The following is a 19,741-nucleotide window of genomic DNA, read 5'->3' as shown; positions in this document are numbered from 1 at the left end:
ACCTTTTATGAGCGGTTTCTAAATACAAAGCATGACAAACTTATAATAAATACAGTGTAATAAGACAAACTTTTGTCTAAAGCCAAATAAAACGTGAAGTCTCAAAGCCCCTCATAAAAATATTATGTATGTTAAATTGTCCTGTGTGCAAATCATGTTTTGATATTTATCCTCGCTCTTATTGATGAGACATGACCTCTGGTTAATATCTTCATTTAGCTGCAGATGATAAACTGTCTTTGTAGTCTTAAGTGAATATTCAGTTAACGTGACCACAGCACCTCTGACATGACAAACAAGAAAAATCTGACTAATCCAAACTAAAAAGTTCAGATAAGAACTCTTTCTCTCTCTTCTGTTTCTAGGCTGACTTTCTAGTTTAATAACTAGTTTCATTGTTTTCTGGACAATGTTCTGATCTGTGAACTATTTGTGTTTACTGTTCACATTATGTTTCTGTTTGTAGCTACTTGTCAACCTTCAAATACAGCATAAGATTTGATGTTTAATACTTTGTCCATCTCTATCATGTGCACACGTTCAGTCGGTTGTTAGTGTGCAATTGACTGCACTAAGAGTCTATTGGGGCCATAAATTAAATCTTGCTTTGGGCCACTAAAAGCCGGTCTTAAAACTAGATTTTGATAGAGGGACTCTTTGAGACAGGTATTAAACATTAATGTAATGTCACATGATTGACTAGGCTGACTTTCTAGTTTAATAACTAGTGTCATTGTTTTCTGGATAATGTTCTGATCTGTGAACTATTTGTGTTAGATATTAACCAGAGGTCATATATATATATTGTATAAGATATTAACCAGAAGTCACACACACACACACACACACACACATATATATTGTATAAGATATTATCAGGTCATGTCTCATCAATAAGAGCGAGGATAAATATCAAAACATGATGATGATTTTCACACAGGACAATTTAACATACATAATATTTTTATGAAGGGCTCTGAGACTTAACGTTTTATTTGGCTTCAGATTTGTCATATGCAATTATGTTAGAATCCAAGATTTCAGCATTTAGGAACAATCAGGCTACATTCATGATTTTAATGAGAATCTGAAGTTTCAGTGTCACCGTAACCATAGTAACTAAGTGGGGGTATTTGCAAAAAACTACTTTATAATGTCATACTTAAATAGACCTTCTGGTCCATTCAGGTCAGACAGTCAGGGTGAGGTGCATGTTGACTCACTGGAAAGGCTCTGATACACTAAATGGAACTGAACCTTAATCAGTATCATTGGTAACACCTGTGTTACCTCACTACTTCATGTCAAAATGGCTGCTGTGAAAAAGGTCTATTTGTGACCCAAACCACAGCAAAATATGTATTAATAGCAATACAGGCTGTAAACTACGACTCCCACAATCCTCTGCTGCCTCTCCATTCGACACTAGCAACGTCAGCTAACATGAGCCCCGTCCCTCAGCCGCAGATGAGCCCAAAACAGAGTGTTTACCGGTAAAACATGGAGGTGACAGCTGCACGCCGGTCGTTTCTCTGTGATATCGGTGAGCTCTGTTGATCATTTTCATTCAGCTTACGTAGCAGAAAACGTCAGCTGCCTTAAAGCCCGCCAGGAACGCACGTCGAGTTTGTTGACGTCTAATCATATTAGCTCGTGCTCATGTGCGTGCAGGGCGTGTGTCTTGCTCGTGACACACTTGTTGTGTTGTGTGTGAACTGCAGACGGTATAATAATGCATCAGCACACCTGTCTGTATGTACATTCATACCAACCATGACTACAAGCTAATACGAGTTAAAGCAGGCTACATGACACTAAATAATTATTAGTATTAACAGTTACACATTTTATTGTGCTGAACAAACTCTGCCAGGGCACATATTAGGGATATAAAGCAGTTTCTGTAGAAATGTCTGAGAAGCTAATGGTAGCAAAGACAGCTACTACTAATAATTATTTAACCACTCCTATTATATTATTACTTATTTCCTAGAGACATTTTTTAAATGTTTTTTTTCACAAACAGTTAAACGAGGTAAAGCTAAAAAATAAATAAATTATGATCATGCAGGTTTTTAAACAGTGTAAAGACAGTAAGTAATGTTTATAACATTTCTTACTATTACATATAAGTAAGTAAGTAAAATGTATGTGTACAGTGCCCTTTACAATATCATAATGTGCTTTATAAGGGCAATGTACGATATACAACAAAAGGTCATTTATACATTTATAAAGGGCATTATTACAAGAAAAGAATAGAAACGCATGATGGATAGATGGATGGGTAATCTGAAATCTTCTTGACCTAGTGACGAGTCAAGAGCCTAGAAAATTGACAGCCCCCTAGATTTGAATGACTGGTGGAGTTAGATATCATCCACAAATAAATTCTAAGCAATATTGTATCTGTTTATGATCTGTCCCAGGGGAAATTAAAAAAAATAAATAACAAAGCCCCTAAAACTGAGCCCTAAGATATTTACATGTAAATATATATTTAATTATGTGATCCCAAGTTAATTATTTCAGAATCCTAAGAAAATAAGCTTTATTATTTCTCTTGATAACAAGATAACCCATTATCAAGACAGAACAGAAAGTTGTTTTCTTTTATTACTTCTAGGCCTAATGTTTGGCTACTGTATACTGCTACTATGAATCATCAGCTCTAATAATGTAACTGTAGCAAACAAAACTGCACTTTATGCTTTGACTGCTCGGTTATGAATCCTCCCTGTGAAGACTGGACTCAGGTGATAAAATTAACCGGACACTTTTTTTTTTTTCAATAATCATCCCTTGAGATAATATTAACAAAATCATTTATCGTTTCTCAAAAAATACCCCTCCTGATTTTTTTTTATTATTTGAGATAACAAGATAAACAAATCTTTTGTCATGAGAAAAATTAGCTTTGATAGACCAAATAATTAACTCATGATCTTAAGATAATGACATTAAAATAATTGCAAACACAATCATTCTTAACCTCCATAGAAAACAAATACAAGGAGGTAAATAGGGTTTTATGGAGTACATAAAAAACTGTTAAAAAAACCTTTTTAAACTGCAATATTTATTAAAAACTAGCTTTCATTGTACCCATATATTTGTATTTTTTATGTGTCACTGTATGTGTAAGGTTTCTGGGCAGATCGGACTGCCCTGCATGAAGCAGCGTCCCACGGCAGGGCCCTGCAGCTCAAACAGCTGATAGAAAGTGGAGTATCGGTCAACATGGTGACGGTGGACAACATCACTCCACTCCATGAAGCCTGCATTCAGGCTCACCCTAACTGCGCCCGCCTGCTGCTGGAGGCTGGAGCCCAGGTGAGATAAATCTCCATAAACCTGCCACTCTTCTATGGAGGAACAAACATGAATTGTGTAGACATGAAGCAACAACATGCGCAAACAAAACTGGAACACCTTATCATGAAGAGTGGTATAAAGTGAGGCAATCTAATACAGAATAAATACTACCTTTGTGAGACTTGCTGTCTCAAACGTTACCATAGATCTGAATCAGCGTCTTTCTGACACAGTCTCAATTGATAAAAATTAATATTTAGATCATACAGATGTTGACTTGACTTCTAAATTATGAATAAAATAAAATGGAGTTCTGTCTCTGGTTCTTCCAGGTGGATGTACGGACCATCCATGGTAGCACTCCTCTGTGTAACGCCTGTGCTTCTGGCAGCCTGGAGTGCGCCAAGATGCTTTTGGACTACGGAGCCAAGGTGAACCCGTCCCTTACAGCTCTCACTGCCTCGCCGCTCCATGAGGCCTGCATACAAGGTAACTACAAATTCAACCAGTCATACACCATCATACGCCTTCAAGCTAAGTAAAACTTTTACATCCCTCTCAGGTAACGTTGAAGTAGTAAAGCTGATGATATCCAGTGGTGCCCAGCTGGAGGCGTTTGACGTCCACTTTGGTCCACCCCTTCACATCGCATGTGCTAAAGGACACATGGGCTGTGTCAAGGAGATGCTTAAGGCAGGTCAGAAAGAATACATCACACAAAGTGTGTTAAATAATTTGAAGGACCAGTGTGTAGGATTTAGCTTGGTTTTGGAATGCAGCGCCCTTCACTCACCATCCCATTCCTAGTATAAGGAGAAACTACAATAGCTAAAAATGCACCAAGCAAACAAAATGCTCCTAAGAAAGCAGGATTTATTGTCATACTGCATGAAAGTGAATTTTACTTTATCACAATTATAATACCAAAACACACACATCATTTCAGCTGTTGTGAATCCATAAATCCAAACAAACTGGCTTGAGCTCGTCTCAACTTCCTGCAGGTGCCAATGTGAATTCAGTTAAGTTCCACGAGACAGCATTGCACCATGCGGCACGAGTGGACATGATGGACATGATCGAGCTGCTGGTGGAGTTTGGAGCGAGCGTGTATGCCAGCGACAACCTGGGAAGAAAACCCATAGACTACACAACACCTGCGTCTCCCACTCACACCTGCCTCATGTTTTATGAAAGTAAGTTCACACACTGCTCCAGAGAGCCGTCAGCAGCCTTCTTCTTTTTTGAATCACAATAAAAACCTCTTCTTCTCCACAGGTAATCCTCTGAGCCTGCAGCAGCTTTGTAGAATCACTGTAAGGAAGATGCTTGGTTCCAGAGCCTCAGAGGTCATAGGTCAGCTGGACATATCCCAACGCATCCACAGCTACCTCCAGTACTGTGATCATCCCACATCACTGGAGTGACACATGAACGGATTTATAACCTGTGTGAGAGACTGGTGTTTTCCATATGACTTCAGCATCATGGACAGCATATGTGCTTAGAATTTAAAACATGTCAGGTTATCCACCATATTTCTTGAATGCATGTGCATTGTCATGTGACTCAGGATTGAAGTCATCCCTGCTGCTAATGATGTACATGTTGTTATATTATGATATAATACTGTTTTATGTAGCATTTATTCTGACATAGAATAAATTGTTCATTTATCACATAATACCGCAACCATTGTGCTTTTGAAGCCAACATTCATAACTACAACGGTGTCCTGCCTCCATCGATGTAACTACTCCATATACTGTACAACCATGGCCTAAACACTACAAATCCCAACATACACTTCGAGGTCCAGGCAAGTCACGTGACTCTTGCCGTATGTAAATATCACCGGGACGCGGTTGTTTACAAACACCCCGTGTCTCGTGTCGCAGCGCTAGCGTTGACTAAAAACAGACACAAGATGGACATTGATAATGAACGGCCATATTTCTTTGGAGACATCGGTGAGTATGAAGTCAAGACAACGTGTCCGGGGACAGAGTCGTGTTTTCGGATCTTGACCCAGTTCGGAGTCGGCATGTGCTGCAGGGTGGAGCTGTCAGCGGTCAGGCTAACATGCTAGCAAGCGGCATTGTAGCTGTTATTAACGTCTGTATTAACACGTGTTATAACTTATAATACTAATAATAATATATTATTAATAATAATATTATTATTTAACCTTTTACACCGGCGTTACTGCAGAATGTGTGTGTGAACAGCTTACAGCCTTGAGTAATGTTAACGTGGTGCTGTCATTACAACATATAATATGTTTAGCTGTGTGTACACATGTTTAAGTGTATATATAAGCAGCTGTTTACTAGAAAGTGTATTAGTTTGTGCTTCTTGTTATCAATATGATTTTTTTCTAGAATGTCACAGCTATAACAATGTTATAAATGTCAATAATATACTGTATTTATTGCTACGTTGACGAAATTTATATGGCAGCTTTGATAAACGCTGTCAGAAGGAGTTACACTAATAACTACTACTACACTAAATAAAGTTACACATGTATATTTATACAGCATACCCCAAGAACAACAATAGATTAATTATTACCCATATCTACAGATTATGTAAACTGACACAAATATGGTCAATCACTTTTTGAAGTTGTTGCACATTATTTTTGTTTTGATTATTTGATGTTCTTCTTATGTAAAGTGTCTTTGAGTACCTTGAAAAGCGCTTTTAAATAAAATGTATTATTATTATTATCATTATACGCTGTGCTGTGTCCTGTTTCTCTGCAGGCTGCTGGTCAGAGAGGACAGAGGTGCACAAGGCAGCGTCCCTCGGCCAGGCCTCCGAGCTGCAGCACCTCATTCAGAGCGGAGCTTCGGTCAATATGGTGGCGGTGGATTCCATCACACCTCTTCATGAGGCCTGCCTCCGTGGACAGGCCCAGTGTGTTCGGCTGCTGCTGGACGCCGGAGCTCAGGTAAGGAGCGTGCCAGAGTTATTAGACAAACTGAGCCACTGAGGAGAGTAGATGCTGTTTAACATGATGCATCTCAGGTGGATGCGAGGAACGTAGACGGGAGCACCCCGCTGTGTGATGCTTGTTCGTCTGGTAGTTTGGAGTGTGTGAGCCTCTTGCTGGAGCACGGCGCCAAGGCCAACCCTGCCCTTACCTCACGCACGGCCTCGCCCCTCCATGAGGCCTGCATGGGAGGTGAGTGCCTCGAGTTACCTACCTGCCATTAATCTTTATGAATAAGCAAACATAACATAATACATTCTTGTTATTTCTCAGGAAACGCAGACTGTGTGAAGCTCCTAATTGCCATGGATGCTTGTCTGGAGGCGTACGACCTTTACTACGGGACCCCGCTGCATGTGGCCTGTGCTAACGAGCACACGAGCTGTGTGAAAGTGCTGCTCAATGCAGGTGAGTGTCAGAGTACCAAACAAAAGGTTAGCCTGCCTATAAATAATACCACGTCCTACCTTAGCTGAAACTGTGGTACCAGACACCAAATATACACGTGGCCATGCCTGCAGTTTTCACCTATTAAGTAGAAATTGTCTAGATTTCACTAATAACCATTCAACTAAGTGTTGTGCCAGTTTCCAAATGTTTCTGTTTCTGACACCACAAATACCAAAAAACAAACAAATTGACATCTATTCTTTAATGAAGGCAGTGTTTGCTTATTGTATGTGTAAGAGCAGAGTAGAGTTTGTTATTAAATGTATATTATCGCATAGGAATGTGAATTGAATTATTCTGATGAGTGACATAACAAAATGACATATATTCCTTGGAACATAGCTGGCAGAAATGTGATTTGTAAAAAAAAAAAAAAAAATCAAATAAAAAAACATGAGGGATAAGGATCGCAGAGTTCTATGTATTGTGTATATCAAAGCCTGACAGATCTTCTTCCTCTGTGCCATAAAAACATCAGTGAGCTGTTGCACAGGGTGACATGTTCCTTCATTACCATGAACACACACACTGTAGTTTATTTAGACTCTCACACACACCATTCTGCTGCTGGAAATACTCACTAGAGTGCTGAATGTGGATTAATCCACCGCTGAAAGTAGTCCCCAACAAATGCACCATTTTTTCTTGTTTGAGAAACACTGTTTTATATGACGGAGCATTTTAAAAACATAAACAATATATTTGTTGATGTTATTAAAGCTTTTTGTCCTCAGTAGGGGTCGATGAACTTGGAGCTGAAAGTAGAGGAACACACTCACAGTTTTTTTGTTGTTTCATGATATTTGTTTACAATAAAAGAATATCATCAGCTGTATCCTTCAAGATGGACATTAATGTCCGTTTCCTTTCAGGTGCTAAAGTGAATGCTGCCAGGCTCCATGAGACTCCGCTTCACCACGCTGCTAAAAACATGCGAGTTGAAATGATAGAGATCCTGGTGGAGTTTGGTGCCAACATCTACGCCAGAGACCAGCACAACAGGAAACCTGTTGATTACACCACGCCGGGCTCTCCCTCTGCAGTCTGCTTACAGTTTTATGAGAGTAAGTTATTTACAAATCACATGGCCACATACACCTCCCAGGTTGTGTAGCTGCCTATGAAGCCTGTACAACAGTGTAGTGTCAACAGAGCACCAGCAGATGGCGAGCAAGGATCGCGGTTCACTCTCAGCGGGTCTTACATAGACGCCACCTGTTGTTTAGCATGATGCTGATATATACAGCTGGTCACATATAGGTTAGCCACTGTAACTGGAAGCATATGAGAAGGTGATGATTTACATCTCTTGACTCAAGTGACAGAGCTTTATATAGAAAGTGGAGCACAGAGCGAAGTAAGGAATGTAGAGCAGGTTTTAGACTTTGAATACTATCACATAGAAGAACATAGAAACTCTTTCCAAATTTATATTATGAAAGTTCAATTTAGAGCCAGTCAAACTTAGATATGTTCATAGATGACGGGTTTTAGCTAGTTGAGGCTGGTTCTCTGTCAGAATATGGTGGATTGCTCCTGGAGTTGCTAAAGTGCCAGCTGAGTTGGTTCGGGCATCTGATCACGATGCCTCCTGGGCGCCTTCCTTTGATTTTATGGGCACATTCAACTGGCAGGAGAACCCAGGGCAGACTCAGAATCCGCTGGAGGGATTATTTAGTCCATCAGGTCTGGGAAAGCCTTGAGATCCCGCAGGTGGAAAATGTTGCTGGGGAAAGAGACGTCTAGAATGCCCTGCTTAACCTGCTGCCACCGATCCTGGCTAAGCAGAAGAAAATGGGTGGATGGACGCGTATATATATATAACTTTTTCGTTTTCTGTTTGTAGCCACTCCCATGAGTCTGCAGCAGCTCAGCAGGTTGGCGGTGAGGAAGAAGCTGGGCACCAGAGCTCTGAAGGTCATGGATCAGCTGCACATACCGAAACTCCTCATCAGCTACCTCTGCTATCAGTGAGTGTCGCCTGGAGCAGGAGCTGGCTCGAACGCTCAGACAAAAGACTGAAGACTCACAGAGCTGCTGCACAATCCTGACACAAGCACAGAAAAAGTGTCAGCACATCAGATACGATGATGATAGTCGACACACAGTTTAGTCACAAGCACAAAGTTCTCACATTTCAAATCAGCACTGTCGCCTCAAGACCTGCAAGTACAGATTACACAGTGGGGCTCCTCACTCCTCTGTTGGAGTTGCCCAAATGAAATTCATCATGTTTACACTCTAATAAGGTGTCACGATAACCAGAATTTTAAACTTCAATACAATACTAAATATTGTAGATCTGATACTGATTGTAGATCTGTTTTTTGCCTTTGGTACTTTCAATAATATTTAATTTTAAAATCATTTTAAAAACATGGTATCAAAAATGTATCAATACTTGATAAGTGAACAGTTGGATTTACCTTGGTTGAAGGATTATAATACAAACTGCAGTTTTTTGATCACCAGAGCTGGACCTGTCAGTCTGTGACCTGTCACCTGATGGATCAGACGTCAGGATATCTGTCTAATATTGCAGTGTGTCATGAGGATATTCTGAGGGTGCCTAAACAGTATACATTTTTCTGTTCTGTTCTGGTACATGTAGTTCTAACTCTAACTTCTAAACATGGTGGAACAAAAGAAAGATGATGTTGTTGGTGAAGCCGGTACTTGGCGTGTCTTCTTCTGATAAACTTTGTAAGTAAGCGATCACTTTTAGGGGTTCCACATGTGGTCTGTTATGTTTCTTTGCCAAAGAATGGCAAGAATGTATGATGTATGATTATTTAATCTGGCACAGAGGCAGAACTATCTGCGTGGACTGGTCCCAGCAAAGGAAAACATTTTTTGGACTTCAAACAGCCTTTGATATTACCTGTAACACCCCGTCTACACCGGCTAGACCTGACCACCTTAATCTGTTTATTGATGTGCGGTTTTATAGTGTGTGGCTAGATTGGCTAGATTTGGATAATTAAGTTGCCAACAGGAAATGATAATCCTAACACAGAGCTTCTTCTAGACAAAGCTTTGTTTTCCTTCACTGTAAACTCTTCCAGTCCCAGCCCGGTAAACACTGCTTTCTTTTCAGCTAGTGTTAGTCGTTGCCAAAGGAGGTCCCACTGTGTAATCTTAACTCTGAACTGCAGCTATAAAAGTCTTAAATAGAGTTTGTTTGCCATTTTAATAAATAGAAGTGTAACTTACACTACAAGACAGGAGTGCCCTTCTAATTTTAGAGATGTTTAATTTTTAGAGGTATTTCTTTGAGCGAGAGAACAAATGTAGGAGCTCAGGGAGAGGAAGCAGACGAACAGCACGGCCTCACAGTCATCTAAAGGTTGCCGGATTTAATCCTGCTTTTGCTGGAAAGTGCTCGCAAGTCAGGAGCACTGTAAACACTGAGTAGTATTTAAAAATTGCTCACTCAACATTCCTCACATATCTAACAGTTCTTTAAAGTGACACCAAAAGGAGTAGCGAGCAGTGTCCTTGTCGCAGCGACACTCTCCAGATGCCGCTTGGCTTCGTGTCAGGTTCTCGTGATGCACGTCCACGCCTGGCGACAGCCTTTGTTTGATACAGACACCAAAGCTTCCCTCTTTGTAGCTTTGTCTGTTGCTCCACTTAATTTGCTTTTAGAGGAAAGGTCTCAGTATTTTTAGAAGGAGGTGCAGGGAGTTGTTTATAAATTCCATAAAGTGTTCTTTATTGGCTCTCCTCTAAGCTTGACATGACCTGTTTTGGAAGTTTCATAACTCTTATTCATGTGCGGAGGTTGAATCAGGTCAAATGCCGACTTTATGGTTTTGTTTTCGAAGCTGAACATAATTTAACACCAGAACACTGGAAGATAAGCTCAAGACATGTGGTAGCACATTAGAAGATGAAGAGTTTGCGTTTTTAGAGTCTGTGATCTCTGTTTCTGTTTCTTCTCAGATCAAACACATATAAATCTGACAGTTAAGCTGCATTCTTCTATTCTCTTTTCTCACTGGTGGTCGACCTTTCAGCTGCTACTGTTGTCATCTCTTTGCAGACAGGACATTTTAAAGTAATTCAGTATATCCAGCTCATATTGAAGCTGCATTAGGCCTGAATTTGATGTCAAAAATTCAGTCACAATTGTCTGAGTCGGAGCTAACACATAAAGGGCAGACTATTTTGTGCATTGCCACAGAATGTCGACACAGACATAAATCCACTGGGCAGGTTCTCGAGGGTTCTTGTCCTTGTTGCTGCAGTAGCAGCTCCTGATTGGTTGTGGCACCTCTTAAAGTAACATTATGTAAGATTTGGTATTTTTTTGCAATACGGCGCCAACATTTTCAGAGTGTAATACCACGAGATTGGTAAACGCCAACATATAAATGTCAGTCCAAGATTTACTCTTGTTTTCGGTCACTGTCGTCCTCTTGATTTACTTCTTCTCTGCCGTGTTCTGCCTCTGTTGAGCCAGCGTACATCGCCCCCTCGCCATGCTCCAGTTTTTGCCAGCATTTAGCCACACCCTGACCCTGAAAACCTCTTCCTCCTGTGCTCTGAGCTCACAGTCCGTACAGCACAGCTAACAAATTGAGCTAACAGCAGCTACAATGGCAGCAGTTTATTTTACTGTCCGCACAGAGATAAAACAGTAAATCCTTCCTTCAACTCAACGTGAAGTTGGCAGCTTCTTCCTAATCATGACTCGAGTATCAGGGAGCCCACAGTCTATAGTCTGAGCAGCCTGGCTAACAAACATTAGCTAACAGCAGCTACACTTGGCAGCAGTGTACTTTACTGTCCATCAGGAAACTCTGTAAATCACAGAGAGTTGACCATTCACCTGAGATAGTGAATGACATACAACAACCTCTTAAAACCCCTTCACCTCCTTTAGTATAAAGTATGAAACACTGTCCAGGTAGAGTTCACTGACATCACCGTTCAGGATTTTTGTGTATTTGTGTTACAGTTTCCAAACCCTTTGTTATGTGGAGCTGCCAGCAGTAACAGTTACCTCGCACAGCTTTGAAAAACGCGAGAGGCCGCCTGTCAGCTCTCATGGAGCGCTGCACCTGTATGTTTGCTGTTTTTTTACCCATATTTACGAAGCATTCAAAAGCAATTTAACAGCCTCTCAGAGCCTCGTCCAAATCTCTCAATTCACTCCCGTCATCTCCCTAAACATGCCCGGGCTGCATGTTACTGAATATGGAGCTCGTCTGCTGCGCTCCATAAATATGCCAAGCTGCTTTAACTCGTTTAATCAAAATACAAATTCCTAGAAATTGAATTCAGTCACGGAAAGATATTTTGACTCGTTTCCATGCTACAAAAATGCAGCGTGCTTCATCATAATCTCTGCCTGTAAATAATCTTGAAGCGCAGATCTCTCCTTCTTCCCATGTAGTGTTCCCTTAAAGTCTTAAATATCTGACCCTGATGCAGATGGGGTATCTACTTGATGGCTTAAAATAACCACTGCAAAACATGGCCGGTTTCAAAGTAGTTTGAGTCTGCAGACGGGACTGGAAAAAGCAGAGATAGGAGGGCAGGCATGCAGGGAATGTTCAGTTAAGATGAGAAATGGTCCTTGTTCCATAATAGGAATGCTGAAGCTCAGGATGAACAAACGGTGGGTTTGTTTTGAAAAAGCACTGGTTCTCTTGGTTTAAGTGTTGTCTTATTAAAGTCAATATAGTCAGGTTTGATCTGCACTGATTTTTCTGTTTAAGGTGCTACAAAAACCGATGAATCATCTCACAAAAATAACTATAATGAATATGCTGATTTATTGAATAAATTGTACCATTGACGTGTTTGTTGTCCTCATATTTTCGTACGACTCTGGCTTTCATACAAAGGGACAGGTCCTTTATGTCCTGCCACCTGAGTACATGAATGCTGGACTGAATGTCCTCATGGCGGCGTCCATGTGTCTGCTGCCAACTTCTTCTGAAAACAAATCAAGAACAGTACATGATTCATCCTGACAGCACGGCTCCTGGTTAGTATTTTGCTGCATAATACAAGATACATGGATGATAATTCAGCTTTTCTTGAAGCTAAAAGGTTCCATATGTAAAACTGAAACATTGTAGGTGTTTTTTTATGTTTTAATCACCACAAATGCAGATGAATTTCTTCGCCTGCACAACAACATACTGTCTTGGGTGGGTAACCTGGTAAAATTAGCTAATTCATCCAGACTCTCGCTCATCAATTAATGATTTAACTGTATTAAGCATGATATAACTAATGAGTTTAATAACTAAAAGCAATGCAATATGAATGATAAGTTTCACAACCATAAGTTATTGAAGCAACGGGCTAATTTCTAACGTTCTAACATAAATTTATAAAGAGTCTAGACAAATTCTTTATCACATTGCTTCAGGATACTGTAGTGCAGTGTGTATTTCAACAATAATACATTTGAGGAAAACCAAAACAATGAGCTAAAAGATGCTAAAACGCTGAGGAACTGAGTCAGGTTATAATTATCTGTGTGTTCATCACAACACCTTTCACGTTATAGACAGTGAGAGCTAGATAACACTACATCCTACACACAGTACCTTTAATATTTTGACTGGGGCTGTGCTTTTTGCTGTTGGGATAGTAACTAATATTACCTAGTTTCTATGTCTTGTGTTGTGTTCAAGACTATGGATTAAGTAATGTCTAACAACACACTCAGTTGCACTCATTAACCACTAGGCTGTGCCACAGATAAAGAAATGATTAGTCAACAAATGCTTGTTGCATTCGAGAGCCAGCAGCAAAATGTGTTTCCCAGTCAGCATGTGTTCAGGCCCAGAGGGCAGAAAGAAAACAAGCTCCTGGAGCTGTGGTCACTCTTCAGCCTGTGGCTAATTAATCTGGCCCCGCTGATTTACTTCATCTGTCAGGAAACACGGCTCTCTCAGCCTAGCCTCATGAGAAATCGGTCTCTCTCGTCGCAGTGTAAACAGAAGGGGGGATCACATCTTGGCAGTAAAAAGAGGAGAACAGGAGGAACGCATGGACAAGAGCAGATTGGGAGAGTAGATTGTGGATTTGAGGCGCTAAGCAGACAGGAACTGGGAGGCTTTTGTTTGAGAGTCAAGAGATAAACAGAGAGCTGGATGCTGTGATGGTCCAATGCTACGCTCCCCCATCAGACACTGCAGCCTGAAAATCACCACCCTGAAATGAGCTGCAGATGTGAGGCACAGAGAACGAGGCTGGCCACCAAAGTTAGCGGGGAGTGTGCATTAAAACTATCCAAATTCAGTGTTACCTCATGATGAAGGCCTCATGGCAGTGCGGCAGTGAGATACTCAGCTGTCAAACATCATTATAAGCAGATACTGTACTGGATATTAAATGACTCTAGGCCACGTCTGCTCTGAAATTCTAAAGCTGTGTGTAAAAATGGTCAAAATCTAAAGACTCATCACCCCAATATCATTTATATCAGCACAATTGGCCTCTCTGAACCTGTTTTAGTCAGCCATGCATCTGAAAAATTCTAAAATGAATGGTCAAGGTGATATGGTAATATTCTCAATAACTCAATTCATACACAGTAAAATATCAATGATGCAGCATTAAAGTGTGTTTTGGTTGTTTGTATACTGTATCTCCTGATCGTCTGACACTTTTCGAGTTTGATTTTGCACATCCTGACTTAAGCGGCGGCCCCTGCCATGACCTGTGAGATTAGATTATTCCACTTCCAGTGGAGCAACACTTTGAAGAAAGACTAATCTGCGTGAACGGAAGTATCTGACAACGGCAGCTGTTGTAGTTCTGTCAAACGTCCTCCCACAGCTGAAGCCACAAGAAAGAAAGAAAGAAAGAAAGAAAGAAAGAAAGAAAGAAAGAAAGCTCAGTGAACTGGTGAACAGATTATATTTGATTTTGACACATGATTTGACATAAAAAGTGAATAAAAACTCATTTGATTTTGACACATGATTTGACATAAAAAGTGAATAAAAACTCTCAGACGTCACTGATCTTGACTTTAATTTCTGTTAAATATCAGTGTTTTCTTTATCTTGGGTATTTGTAGATTTTTTATGTAAAGTCCATTTTTAGCATTTTATCGTGGGGAAGCTCTGCAGAACAGGCTCAAACTAACTATTTATAAAGAACTCCACTGGACGAGACACTTGTGACTCCTACCCAGCCTTATCATGATAACTCAGATCTGACCAAACCCTGCATTTCACCATAAATTCCACAGAGGGAGAGATAACGGCAGCAACTCAAAACAAGTATTCTTTGGAAAACAGGCAAGATAAACAGAGGAAACACATCTTTAGATTATGACTAGAAGAAAACAAAGATGTTGGTGAACACAGATTTAGATGATTAAAACGTTAAATATAGTCATTTATTGATTAGAGCAAATGAAAGACTTGTTGATGTGGCTTCTTGCTGCAGTTAATTATTTTCAGCAGGAGTACGGAGGAGCCCAGCCAGTCTGATTCTGGCCTCCACCCTCCAGTCTGCTCCCACACTTACAGTAAAACAGACTGCTTTGGTCTGAGAAAATAATATTCACGTGTGTCTGGATGACTACGCCCGGGGTTACACACTTTCTCTCGCTCTCTCTCTCACACACACACACACACATACATACATACATATACATACATACATACATACATACATACATACATACATACATACACAGGGACACTTCAAAAGCGGCTAGATGACCGAGCCATCTGGTTGTACTTTGTGAAGGGAGTCCCCTGTCCTGGAGTTGCCCAATCTCAAATACAGCCGCTCCAGTGCGAATGAAGTCAGCAGAGTTTCCTTCCCAGACACTTTCTCCGTCTCTCTTTCTTTGTGTTTCAGCTGCTTTGACGCATTCCTGCTCAGCAGTAGCCCAGTGGACGGTTCGCTCTGTTTTCCAGTAAAGCTCAAAAATAGCCTGGAATGTCACAAAGACTGACTGTCTCTCTGCTGTTTTGTGGATTTTCTTATTTTTCATATTATTATAATATCTGGAAAGTGAGTGTTTTTATTCACCGCTTCTTATCATAGTTGGGGTTGTCTTCTTCCTTTAGAAGCCACCAGACTGAACTTAGAAGCAAATGACCTGGTCTAGATCCTGTTTAGACCTTAGTACAAAGATACTGTGAAGATTATGAGAAACATGCATAATCCATCAAACCATTACAGCCTGCAGAGAGCCGTTTTGGTTTGCTCCTTCTCCTCTTTGTCATAACTGGAGGTAGAAAATATTGATTTGGATCTGTGTGGAGCTGAGGCTGCACAAAGTGACAAACACCACACTGGTGACTGATCATTCAGGCTCCAAAACACACCGCTCTTTATGCCTTTAAGGTCCAGTGTGTAGGATTCAGTGATAGCTGCAGCTGATGATTCCAACTCGCCTTACCCTCTTCTACCAAGTGTGAAGGAGAAACTACAGTGAGCATAAAACAGTGTAACTGCTGAATCAGAGAAATCCACTGAAACAATGCGTTGAACAAAGCAGCAGCACAAATTTGGGTTGTCGCCCACCACAACATATTGACAGTGTTACCCTCTTGTAGCTTTTATTTTTGCACCATCCATAAGGTATGGACCGCTTCACAAAAGATGATTGGTTCATAGACGATTACGATATGAGATACCATAAAAGTCCATGATATGAATATTATGAGTAAAATCATTGTCCTGTTAGCGATTATGAAAGATCAACCCACACGACAACACATTTAAATATGACAGCAGTTGTTCAGTCTCAACCTAGTCCATTTTTGAATTATAAGCAATATTTGGCGTAAGTATGTATGATTTGATGAGTTTGCATGCGTTTGTTTTGGGAACAGGGTCTTCCATTTTCTTTGTTTAGGTCTTGAGACTTTCAGTGTGACCTCCAGAACATTTATTCAGCGAGGGTGTACAGTATAAACTTCACTGTGCTACGTGTTAGTGGGACCCTGGATTTAATGTGTCCTTAATGGAGGCATCATTTTCTTGAATCATCTACCATGACACAGGTTTGAAGAAGTGACATCAGTTATTGAGGCTTTACATGAAGACCTCGTTTTAAAATCCTAACAGCTGCCCACTGCATACACAGTCCCGTGGAGCAGTCGGGGTCAAGCACCTTGCTCAAGGACACTTTAGCAATGCCAATGAGATTAACCCGGACTCTAAACTCAGTGAACTCACAGTCATTCTTCATAACATGACGTGCAACCTTGTAGTGTCAAACCTTGCAGCAGCAGCAGGGAACATGGTCTTCCTGAACGTTATTTGTCTGTCACCGTGTTTCTTCTGTCAAGCTGACTGAATGCCTGGAGGTGAAATAAACGCCCTGTAGCATTCAGCATGCTCTCATCCTGACAAATCAGATGTAAAGCATCCGAACAGACCGCATGCCTGCTTGCACTTAATGTTACACCACGCAGCTCCCTTTTGTAGTCCATCAAAACCAAATACTCATGTGGCAGCTCAAGGCGAGGCAGGTCAGTTGTATAACCAACCTGAGAACGCTTATACAACCTATGGAATGAAACAAATAAATCACATTCAGAACAGTCCAAACTCAAAGTTATGATGAAATGTGCCGCATTGTTGTTGTAGCCTGCGCTGTGACCTTATGCTACCTTTAGATTCACCTGAGTAGGTTGTACTTCTTCGAGGATATAAACACAGATGGAGATATATTAAAACAATGCATAGCAACCTTTGTTGTCAACATACCCCCATAACCCTGCCAGATTAATTTAAGGACCTTTTGACATGAATTATCGTTTATTCATTTGAGCTGAATTATCTATTTCAGTCGTAGAGTGTAATTAACTATTTCACCATTTATTATTTTTTTTCGTTTAGTTGGTGGTGCAGTAAGAATATCCGCAGGTATATGGAGTATACTGACAGTCTGCATTTGGTATTCTAAATCCTGTTTGATGTGCATTATCAGTCTGCATTTGGTATTCTAAATCCTGTTTGATGTGCATTATTCAGTAGTGTTCTGTAATATTGGTTTTTTTCCCAGGATGGTGAAGGCACATGTCCAGCTTTCATGTGTGGAGATATATATATATATATATATCTTACTACTACTGCTCCTTTCTGTGTCCTATTTATGTCACAGGTAGTTTATCCTTTACTGGAAGGGTCACAATGAGACATACATGACGAGTCAACAGAGCTTGTCCCCTTTTTGTCACTCCATGCCTGAATTAACTCACATGACATTAGTCTGTTTACTATAAATAACAGCCTGAGGGGCTTGATATCTTTCTCAGCAGTTTAGCCTGTCCATTATTGACCAGATATTTATGTAACTATGTCTGAAGTTTTGTAACCTGCTCCACAAACCAACTCAACTCAGTGGAAGGTGAGTCCAGGTCAGGAATGTGAACAATATGCATTCAGAACATTACTATAGATGATAAACATGTGAGAGAGGAATGCTCCATCAGACTGATCTAGTGGATGGAGAAAGGCATACTTCTTTATTATGTAGTTGTGTGTGGGTCAGTATTTAGATCTGCACAGTTACAGTGGCTAATGTTTTTAATGATTGACAGCACTCAATGAAGATACTTTTCACTTGTGTATTACTTTAGATAACTATTGCAAGGATTTGATCAGAACTTCTTCAGCCTGAGCAGTCTACAGTTCTCTCTTTATCGTAACATTTAGCATCCAGATGTTACAGCTGTCTCGATACGTGTACGTCAAATCAAATCATAATTCTTTTTTTTTTCCCAGAGTAGCTGAGCCACTCGACAAACAGAACAGTAAATCATTGCATTAAAGTGACAATTAAATGGATGTAATCACCCTTCATCGCCTTGCTGAGTTAAATGTGTACACATTAGCTCTGTACGATGCGTCTATGCTGATGATGGACGCTCATTCCTCCGCCTGAAAAACAACCGTCAAGTACAGAATGTGCTACAGGTATAATGTTGCCTGCTCTTCTGTCCTCAACAGCTAAATTAGAGCTTTATCACCTGAGTGACGACACAATGGGACTGTTACAGAGAGCCAGTATGTTAACACACTGTTCTCCAAACAGGAGAGAAGTGTGTTAGTGGAGGGACAGTGGGAGGAGGAGGAGGTTGTAAATGCCTTTGTGGAGGCAACATATTCATTAACTTACATAAGGTCTTGTTTATTGCTTGTGTTCTTGTTTTTGATTGGCCAGTTTTGTGTTGAATGTTTTAACTCAGAGTGCTTATTATTTATGGAACTCCATGTAACAGTGCTAAATGAACATTACATCAGTGTTTTTATAACAGCAGCAAGGCCATCAAGAAATTTTGGCAAATGCACACTGAGTTCTCTAACTTGTTGGCTTCAGTCTCCAGTCATCTACTTTGTACATGACACATTCACAGTAAAAAAAATGAATGCATGCTGCCTTTTAGATTAGAGATGTGCCTGCTGATAAATTCAGGTGACACAATATCAGCTCAGTGTACGTGGGAACAGTTTGTAGCATGGCAGTATCCGGGACACCTGAGGAAAGATCAAGAACCTTCACCTGTTTTGACAGCTTAATATGTTCCACGATGTCGACCAATAGAGAGAATGAATTATTCCATAAATCCCAGATTACATACATGAACAGTCACATTATGTCATTTCACATTCTGTGTTTTAACGTGTGTCTCACTGCTGCTTCATTGTTTATTTTTATGTTATTGCAGCTTTTACATTTTAAGACACAGTTAATATATTTAGCACTTTGTAAAGTGGTTTAAAAGAACCCAGACTGCAGCCACACTAAAGAGGCCTTTTTCAATAAACACCTCCTTCATAGAGGCTTGGGTACCTCCCATTGGCTGATATGTATGTGTTTTTATATGTTTGGCTGTTTTAAATCTTTTTTAACTTGTTGTTTTATACCCATCTTATTGAAGTGGTCTTTATAACATGTTGTCTGATAATCCTGGTGAAGGCCACAGTGGTTGCGGGAGATTTGAGCTTTTGAAGCCGGTAAGTCGTGCCAGAAAT

At 40.3% G+C, this 19,741-nt stretch overlaps 2 protein-coding genes across 3 annotated transcripts; both read left to right on the top strand.

Moving 5' to 3' along the window:
* Positions 1 to 1,375: 1,375 nt before the first annotated feature.
* asb13a.1 (ankyrin repeat and SOCS box containing 13a, tandem duplicate 1) lies at positions 1,376 to 4,989 on the top strand. The gene is made up of 6 exons (XM_019257880.2): positions 1,376 to 1,543; positions 3,146 to 3,333; positions 3,648 to 3,804; positions 3,878 to 4,012; positions 4,320 to 4,511; positions 4,594 to 4,989. The coding sequence occupies exons 1-6, from the start codon at positions 1,501 to 1,503 to the stop codon at positions 4,740 to 4,742; spliced, it is 864 nt and encodes a 287-aa protein (XP_019113425.1). The 5' UTR covers positions 1,376 to 1,500; the 3' UTR covers positions 4,743 to 4,989.
* Positions 4,990 to 5,068: 79 nt separating this feature from the next.
* On the top strand, positions 5,069 to 12,569 carry asb13a.2 (ankyrin repeat and SOCS box containing 13a, tandem duplicate 2). 2 transcript variants are annotated; one of them, XM_027272070.1, is made up of 6 exons: positions 5,069 to 5,285; positions 6,084 to 6,271; positions 6,349 to 6,505; positions 6,587 to 6,721; positions 7,636 to 7,827; positions 8,610 to 12,569. In XM_027272070.1, the coding sequence occupies exons 1-6, from the start codon at positions 5,243 to 5,245 to the stop codon at positions 8,735 to 8,737; spliced, it is 843 nt and encodes a 280-aa protein (XP_027127871.1). In that variant the 5' UTR covers positions 5,069 to 5,242; the 3' UTR covers positions 8,738 to 12,569. The 2 variants fall into 2 exon arrangements, with proteins under 2 accessions (XP_027127871.1, XP_027127872.1); XM_027272071.1 differs by lacking the exon at positions 5,069 to 5,285 and adding an exon at positions 5,358 to 5,430.
* The last annotated feature ends 7,172 nt before the right edge of the window (positions 12,570 to 19,741 follow it).

The sequence above is a fragment of the Larimichthys crocea genome, chromosome XX (assembly GCF_000972845.2).
Source record: "Larimichthys crocea isolate SSNF chromosome XX, L_crocea_2.0, whole genome shotgun sequence".
NCBI lineage: Eukaryota > Metazoa > Chordata > Actinopteri > Sciaenidae > Larimichthys > Larimichthys crocea.
This window is presented reverse-complemented; position numbering and strand designations above follow the sequence as displayed.

What these genes read in the sequence shown, in the direction of transcription:
- asb13a.2 (XM_027272070.1), top strand. Translation starts at nt 5,243, where the DNA reads ATGGACATTGATAATGAACGGCCATATTTCTTTGGAGACATCG. An exon ending in TGCTGGACGCCGGAGCTCAG is followed by an intron (nt 6,272 to 6,348) that starts GTAAGGAGCGTG and finishes GATGCATCTCAG; the next exon opens with GTGGATGCGAGGAACGTAGA. An exon ending in CCATGAGGCCTGCATGGGAG is followed by an intron (nt 6,506 to 6,586) that starts GTGAGTGCCTCG and finishes GTTATTTCTCAG; the next exon opens with GAAACGCAGACTGTGTGAAG.
- asb13a.1 (XM_019257880.2), top strand. Translation starts at nt 1,501, where the DNA reads ATGGAGGTGACAGCTGCACGCCGGTCGTTTCTCTGTGATATCG. An exon ending in GTCGTTTCTCTGTGATATCG is followed by an intron (nt 1,544 to 3,145) that starts GTGAGCTCTGTT and finishes TGTATGTGTAAG; the next exon opens with GTTTCTGGGCAGATCGGACT. An exon ending in CAAGGAGATGCTTAAGGCAG is followed by an intron (nt 4,013 to 4,319) that starts GTCAGAAAGAAT and finishes AACTTCCTGCAG; the next exon opens with GTGCCAATGTGAATTCAGTT.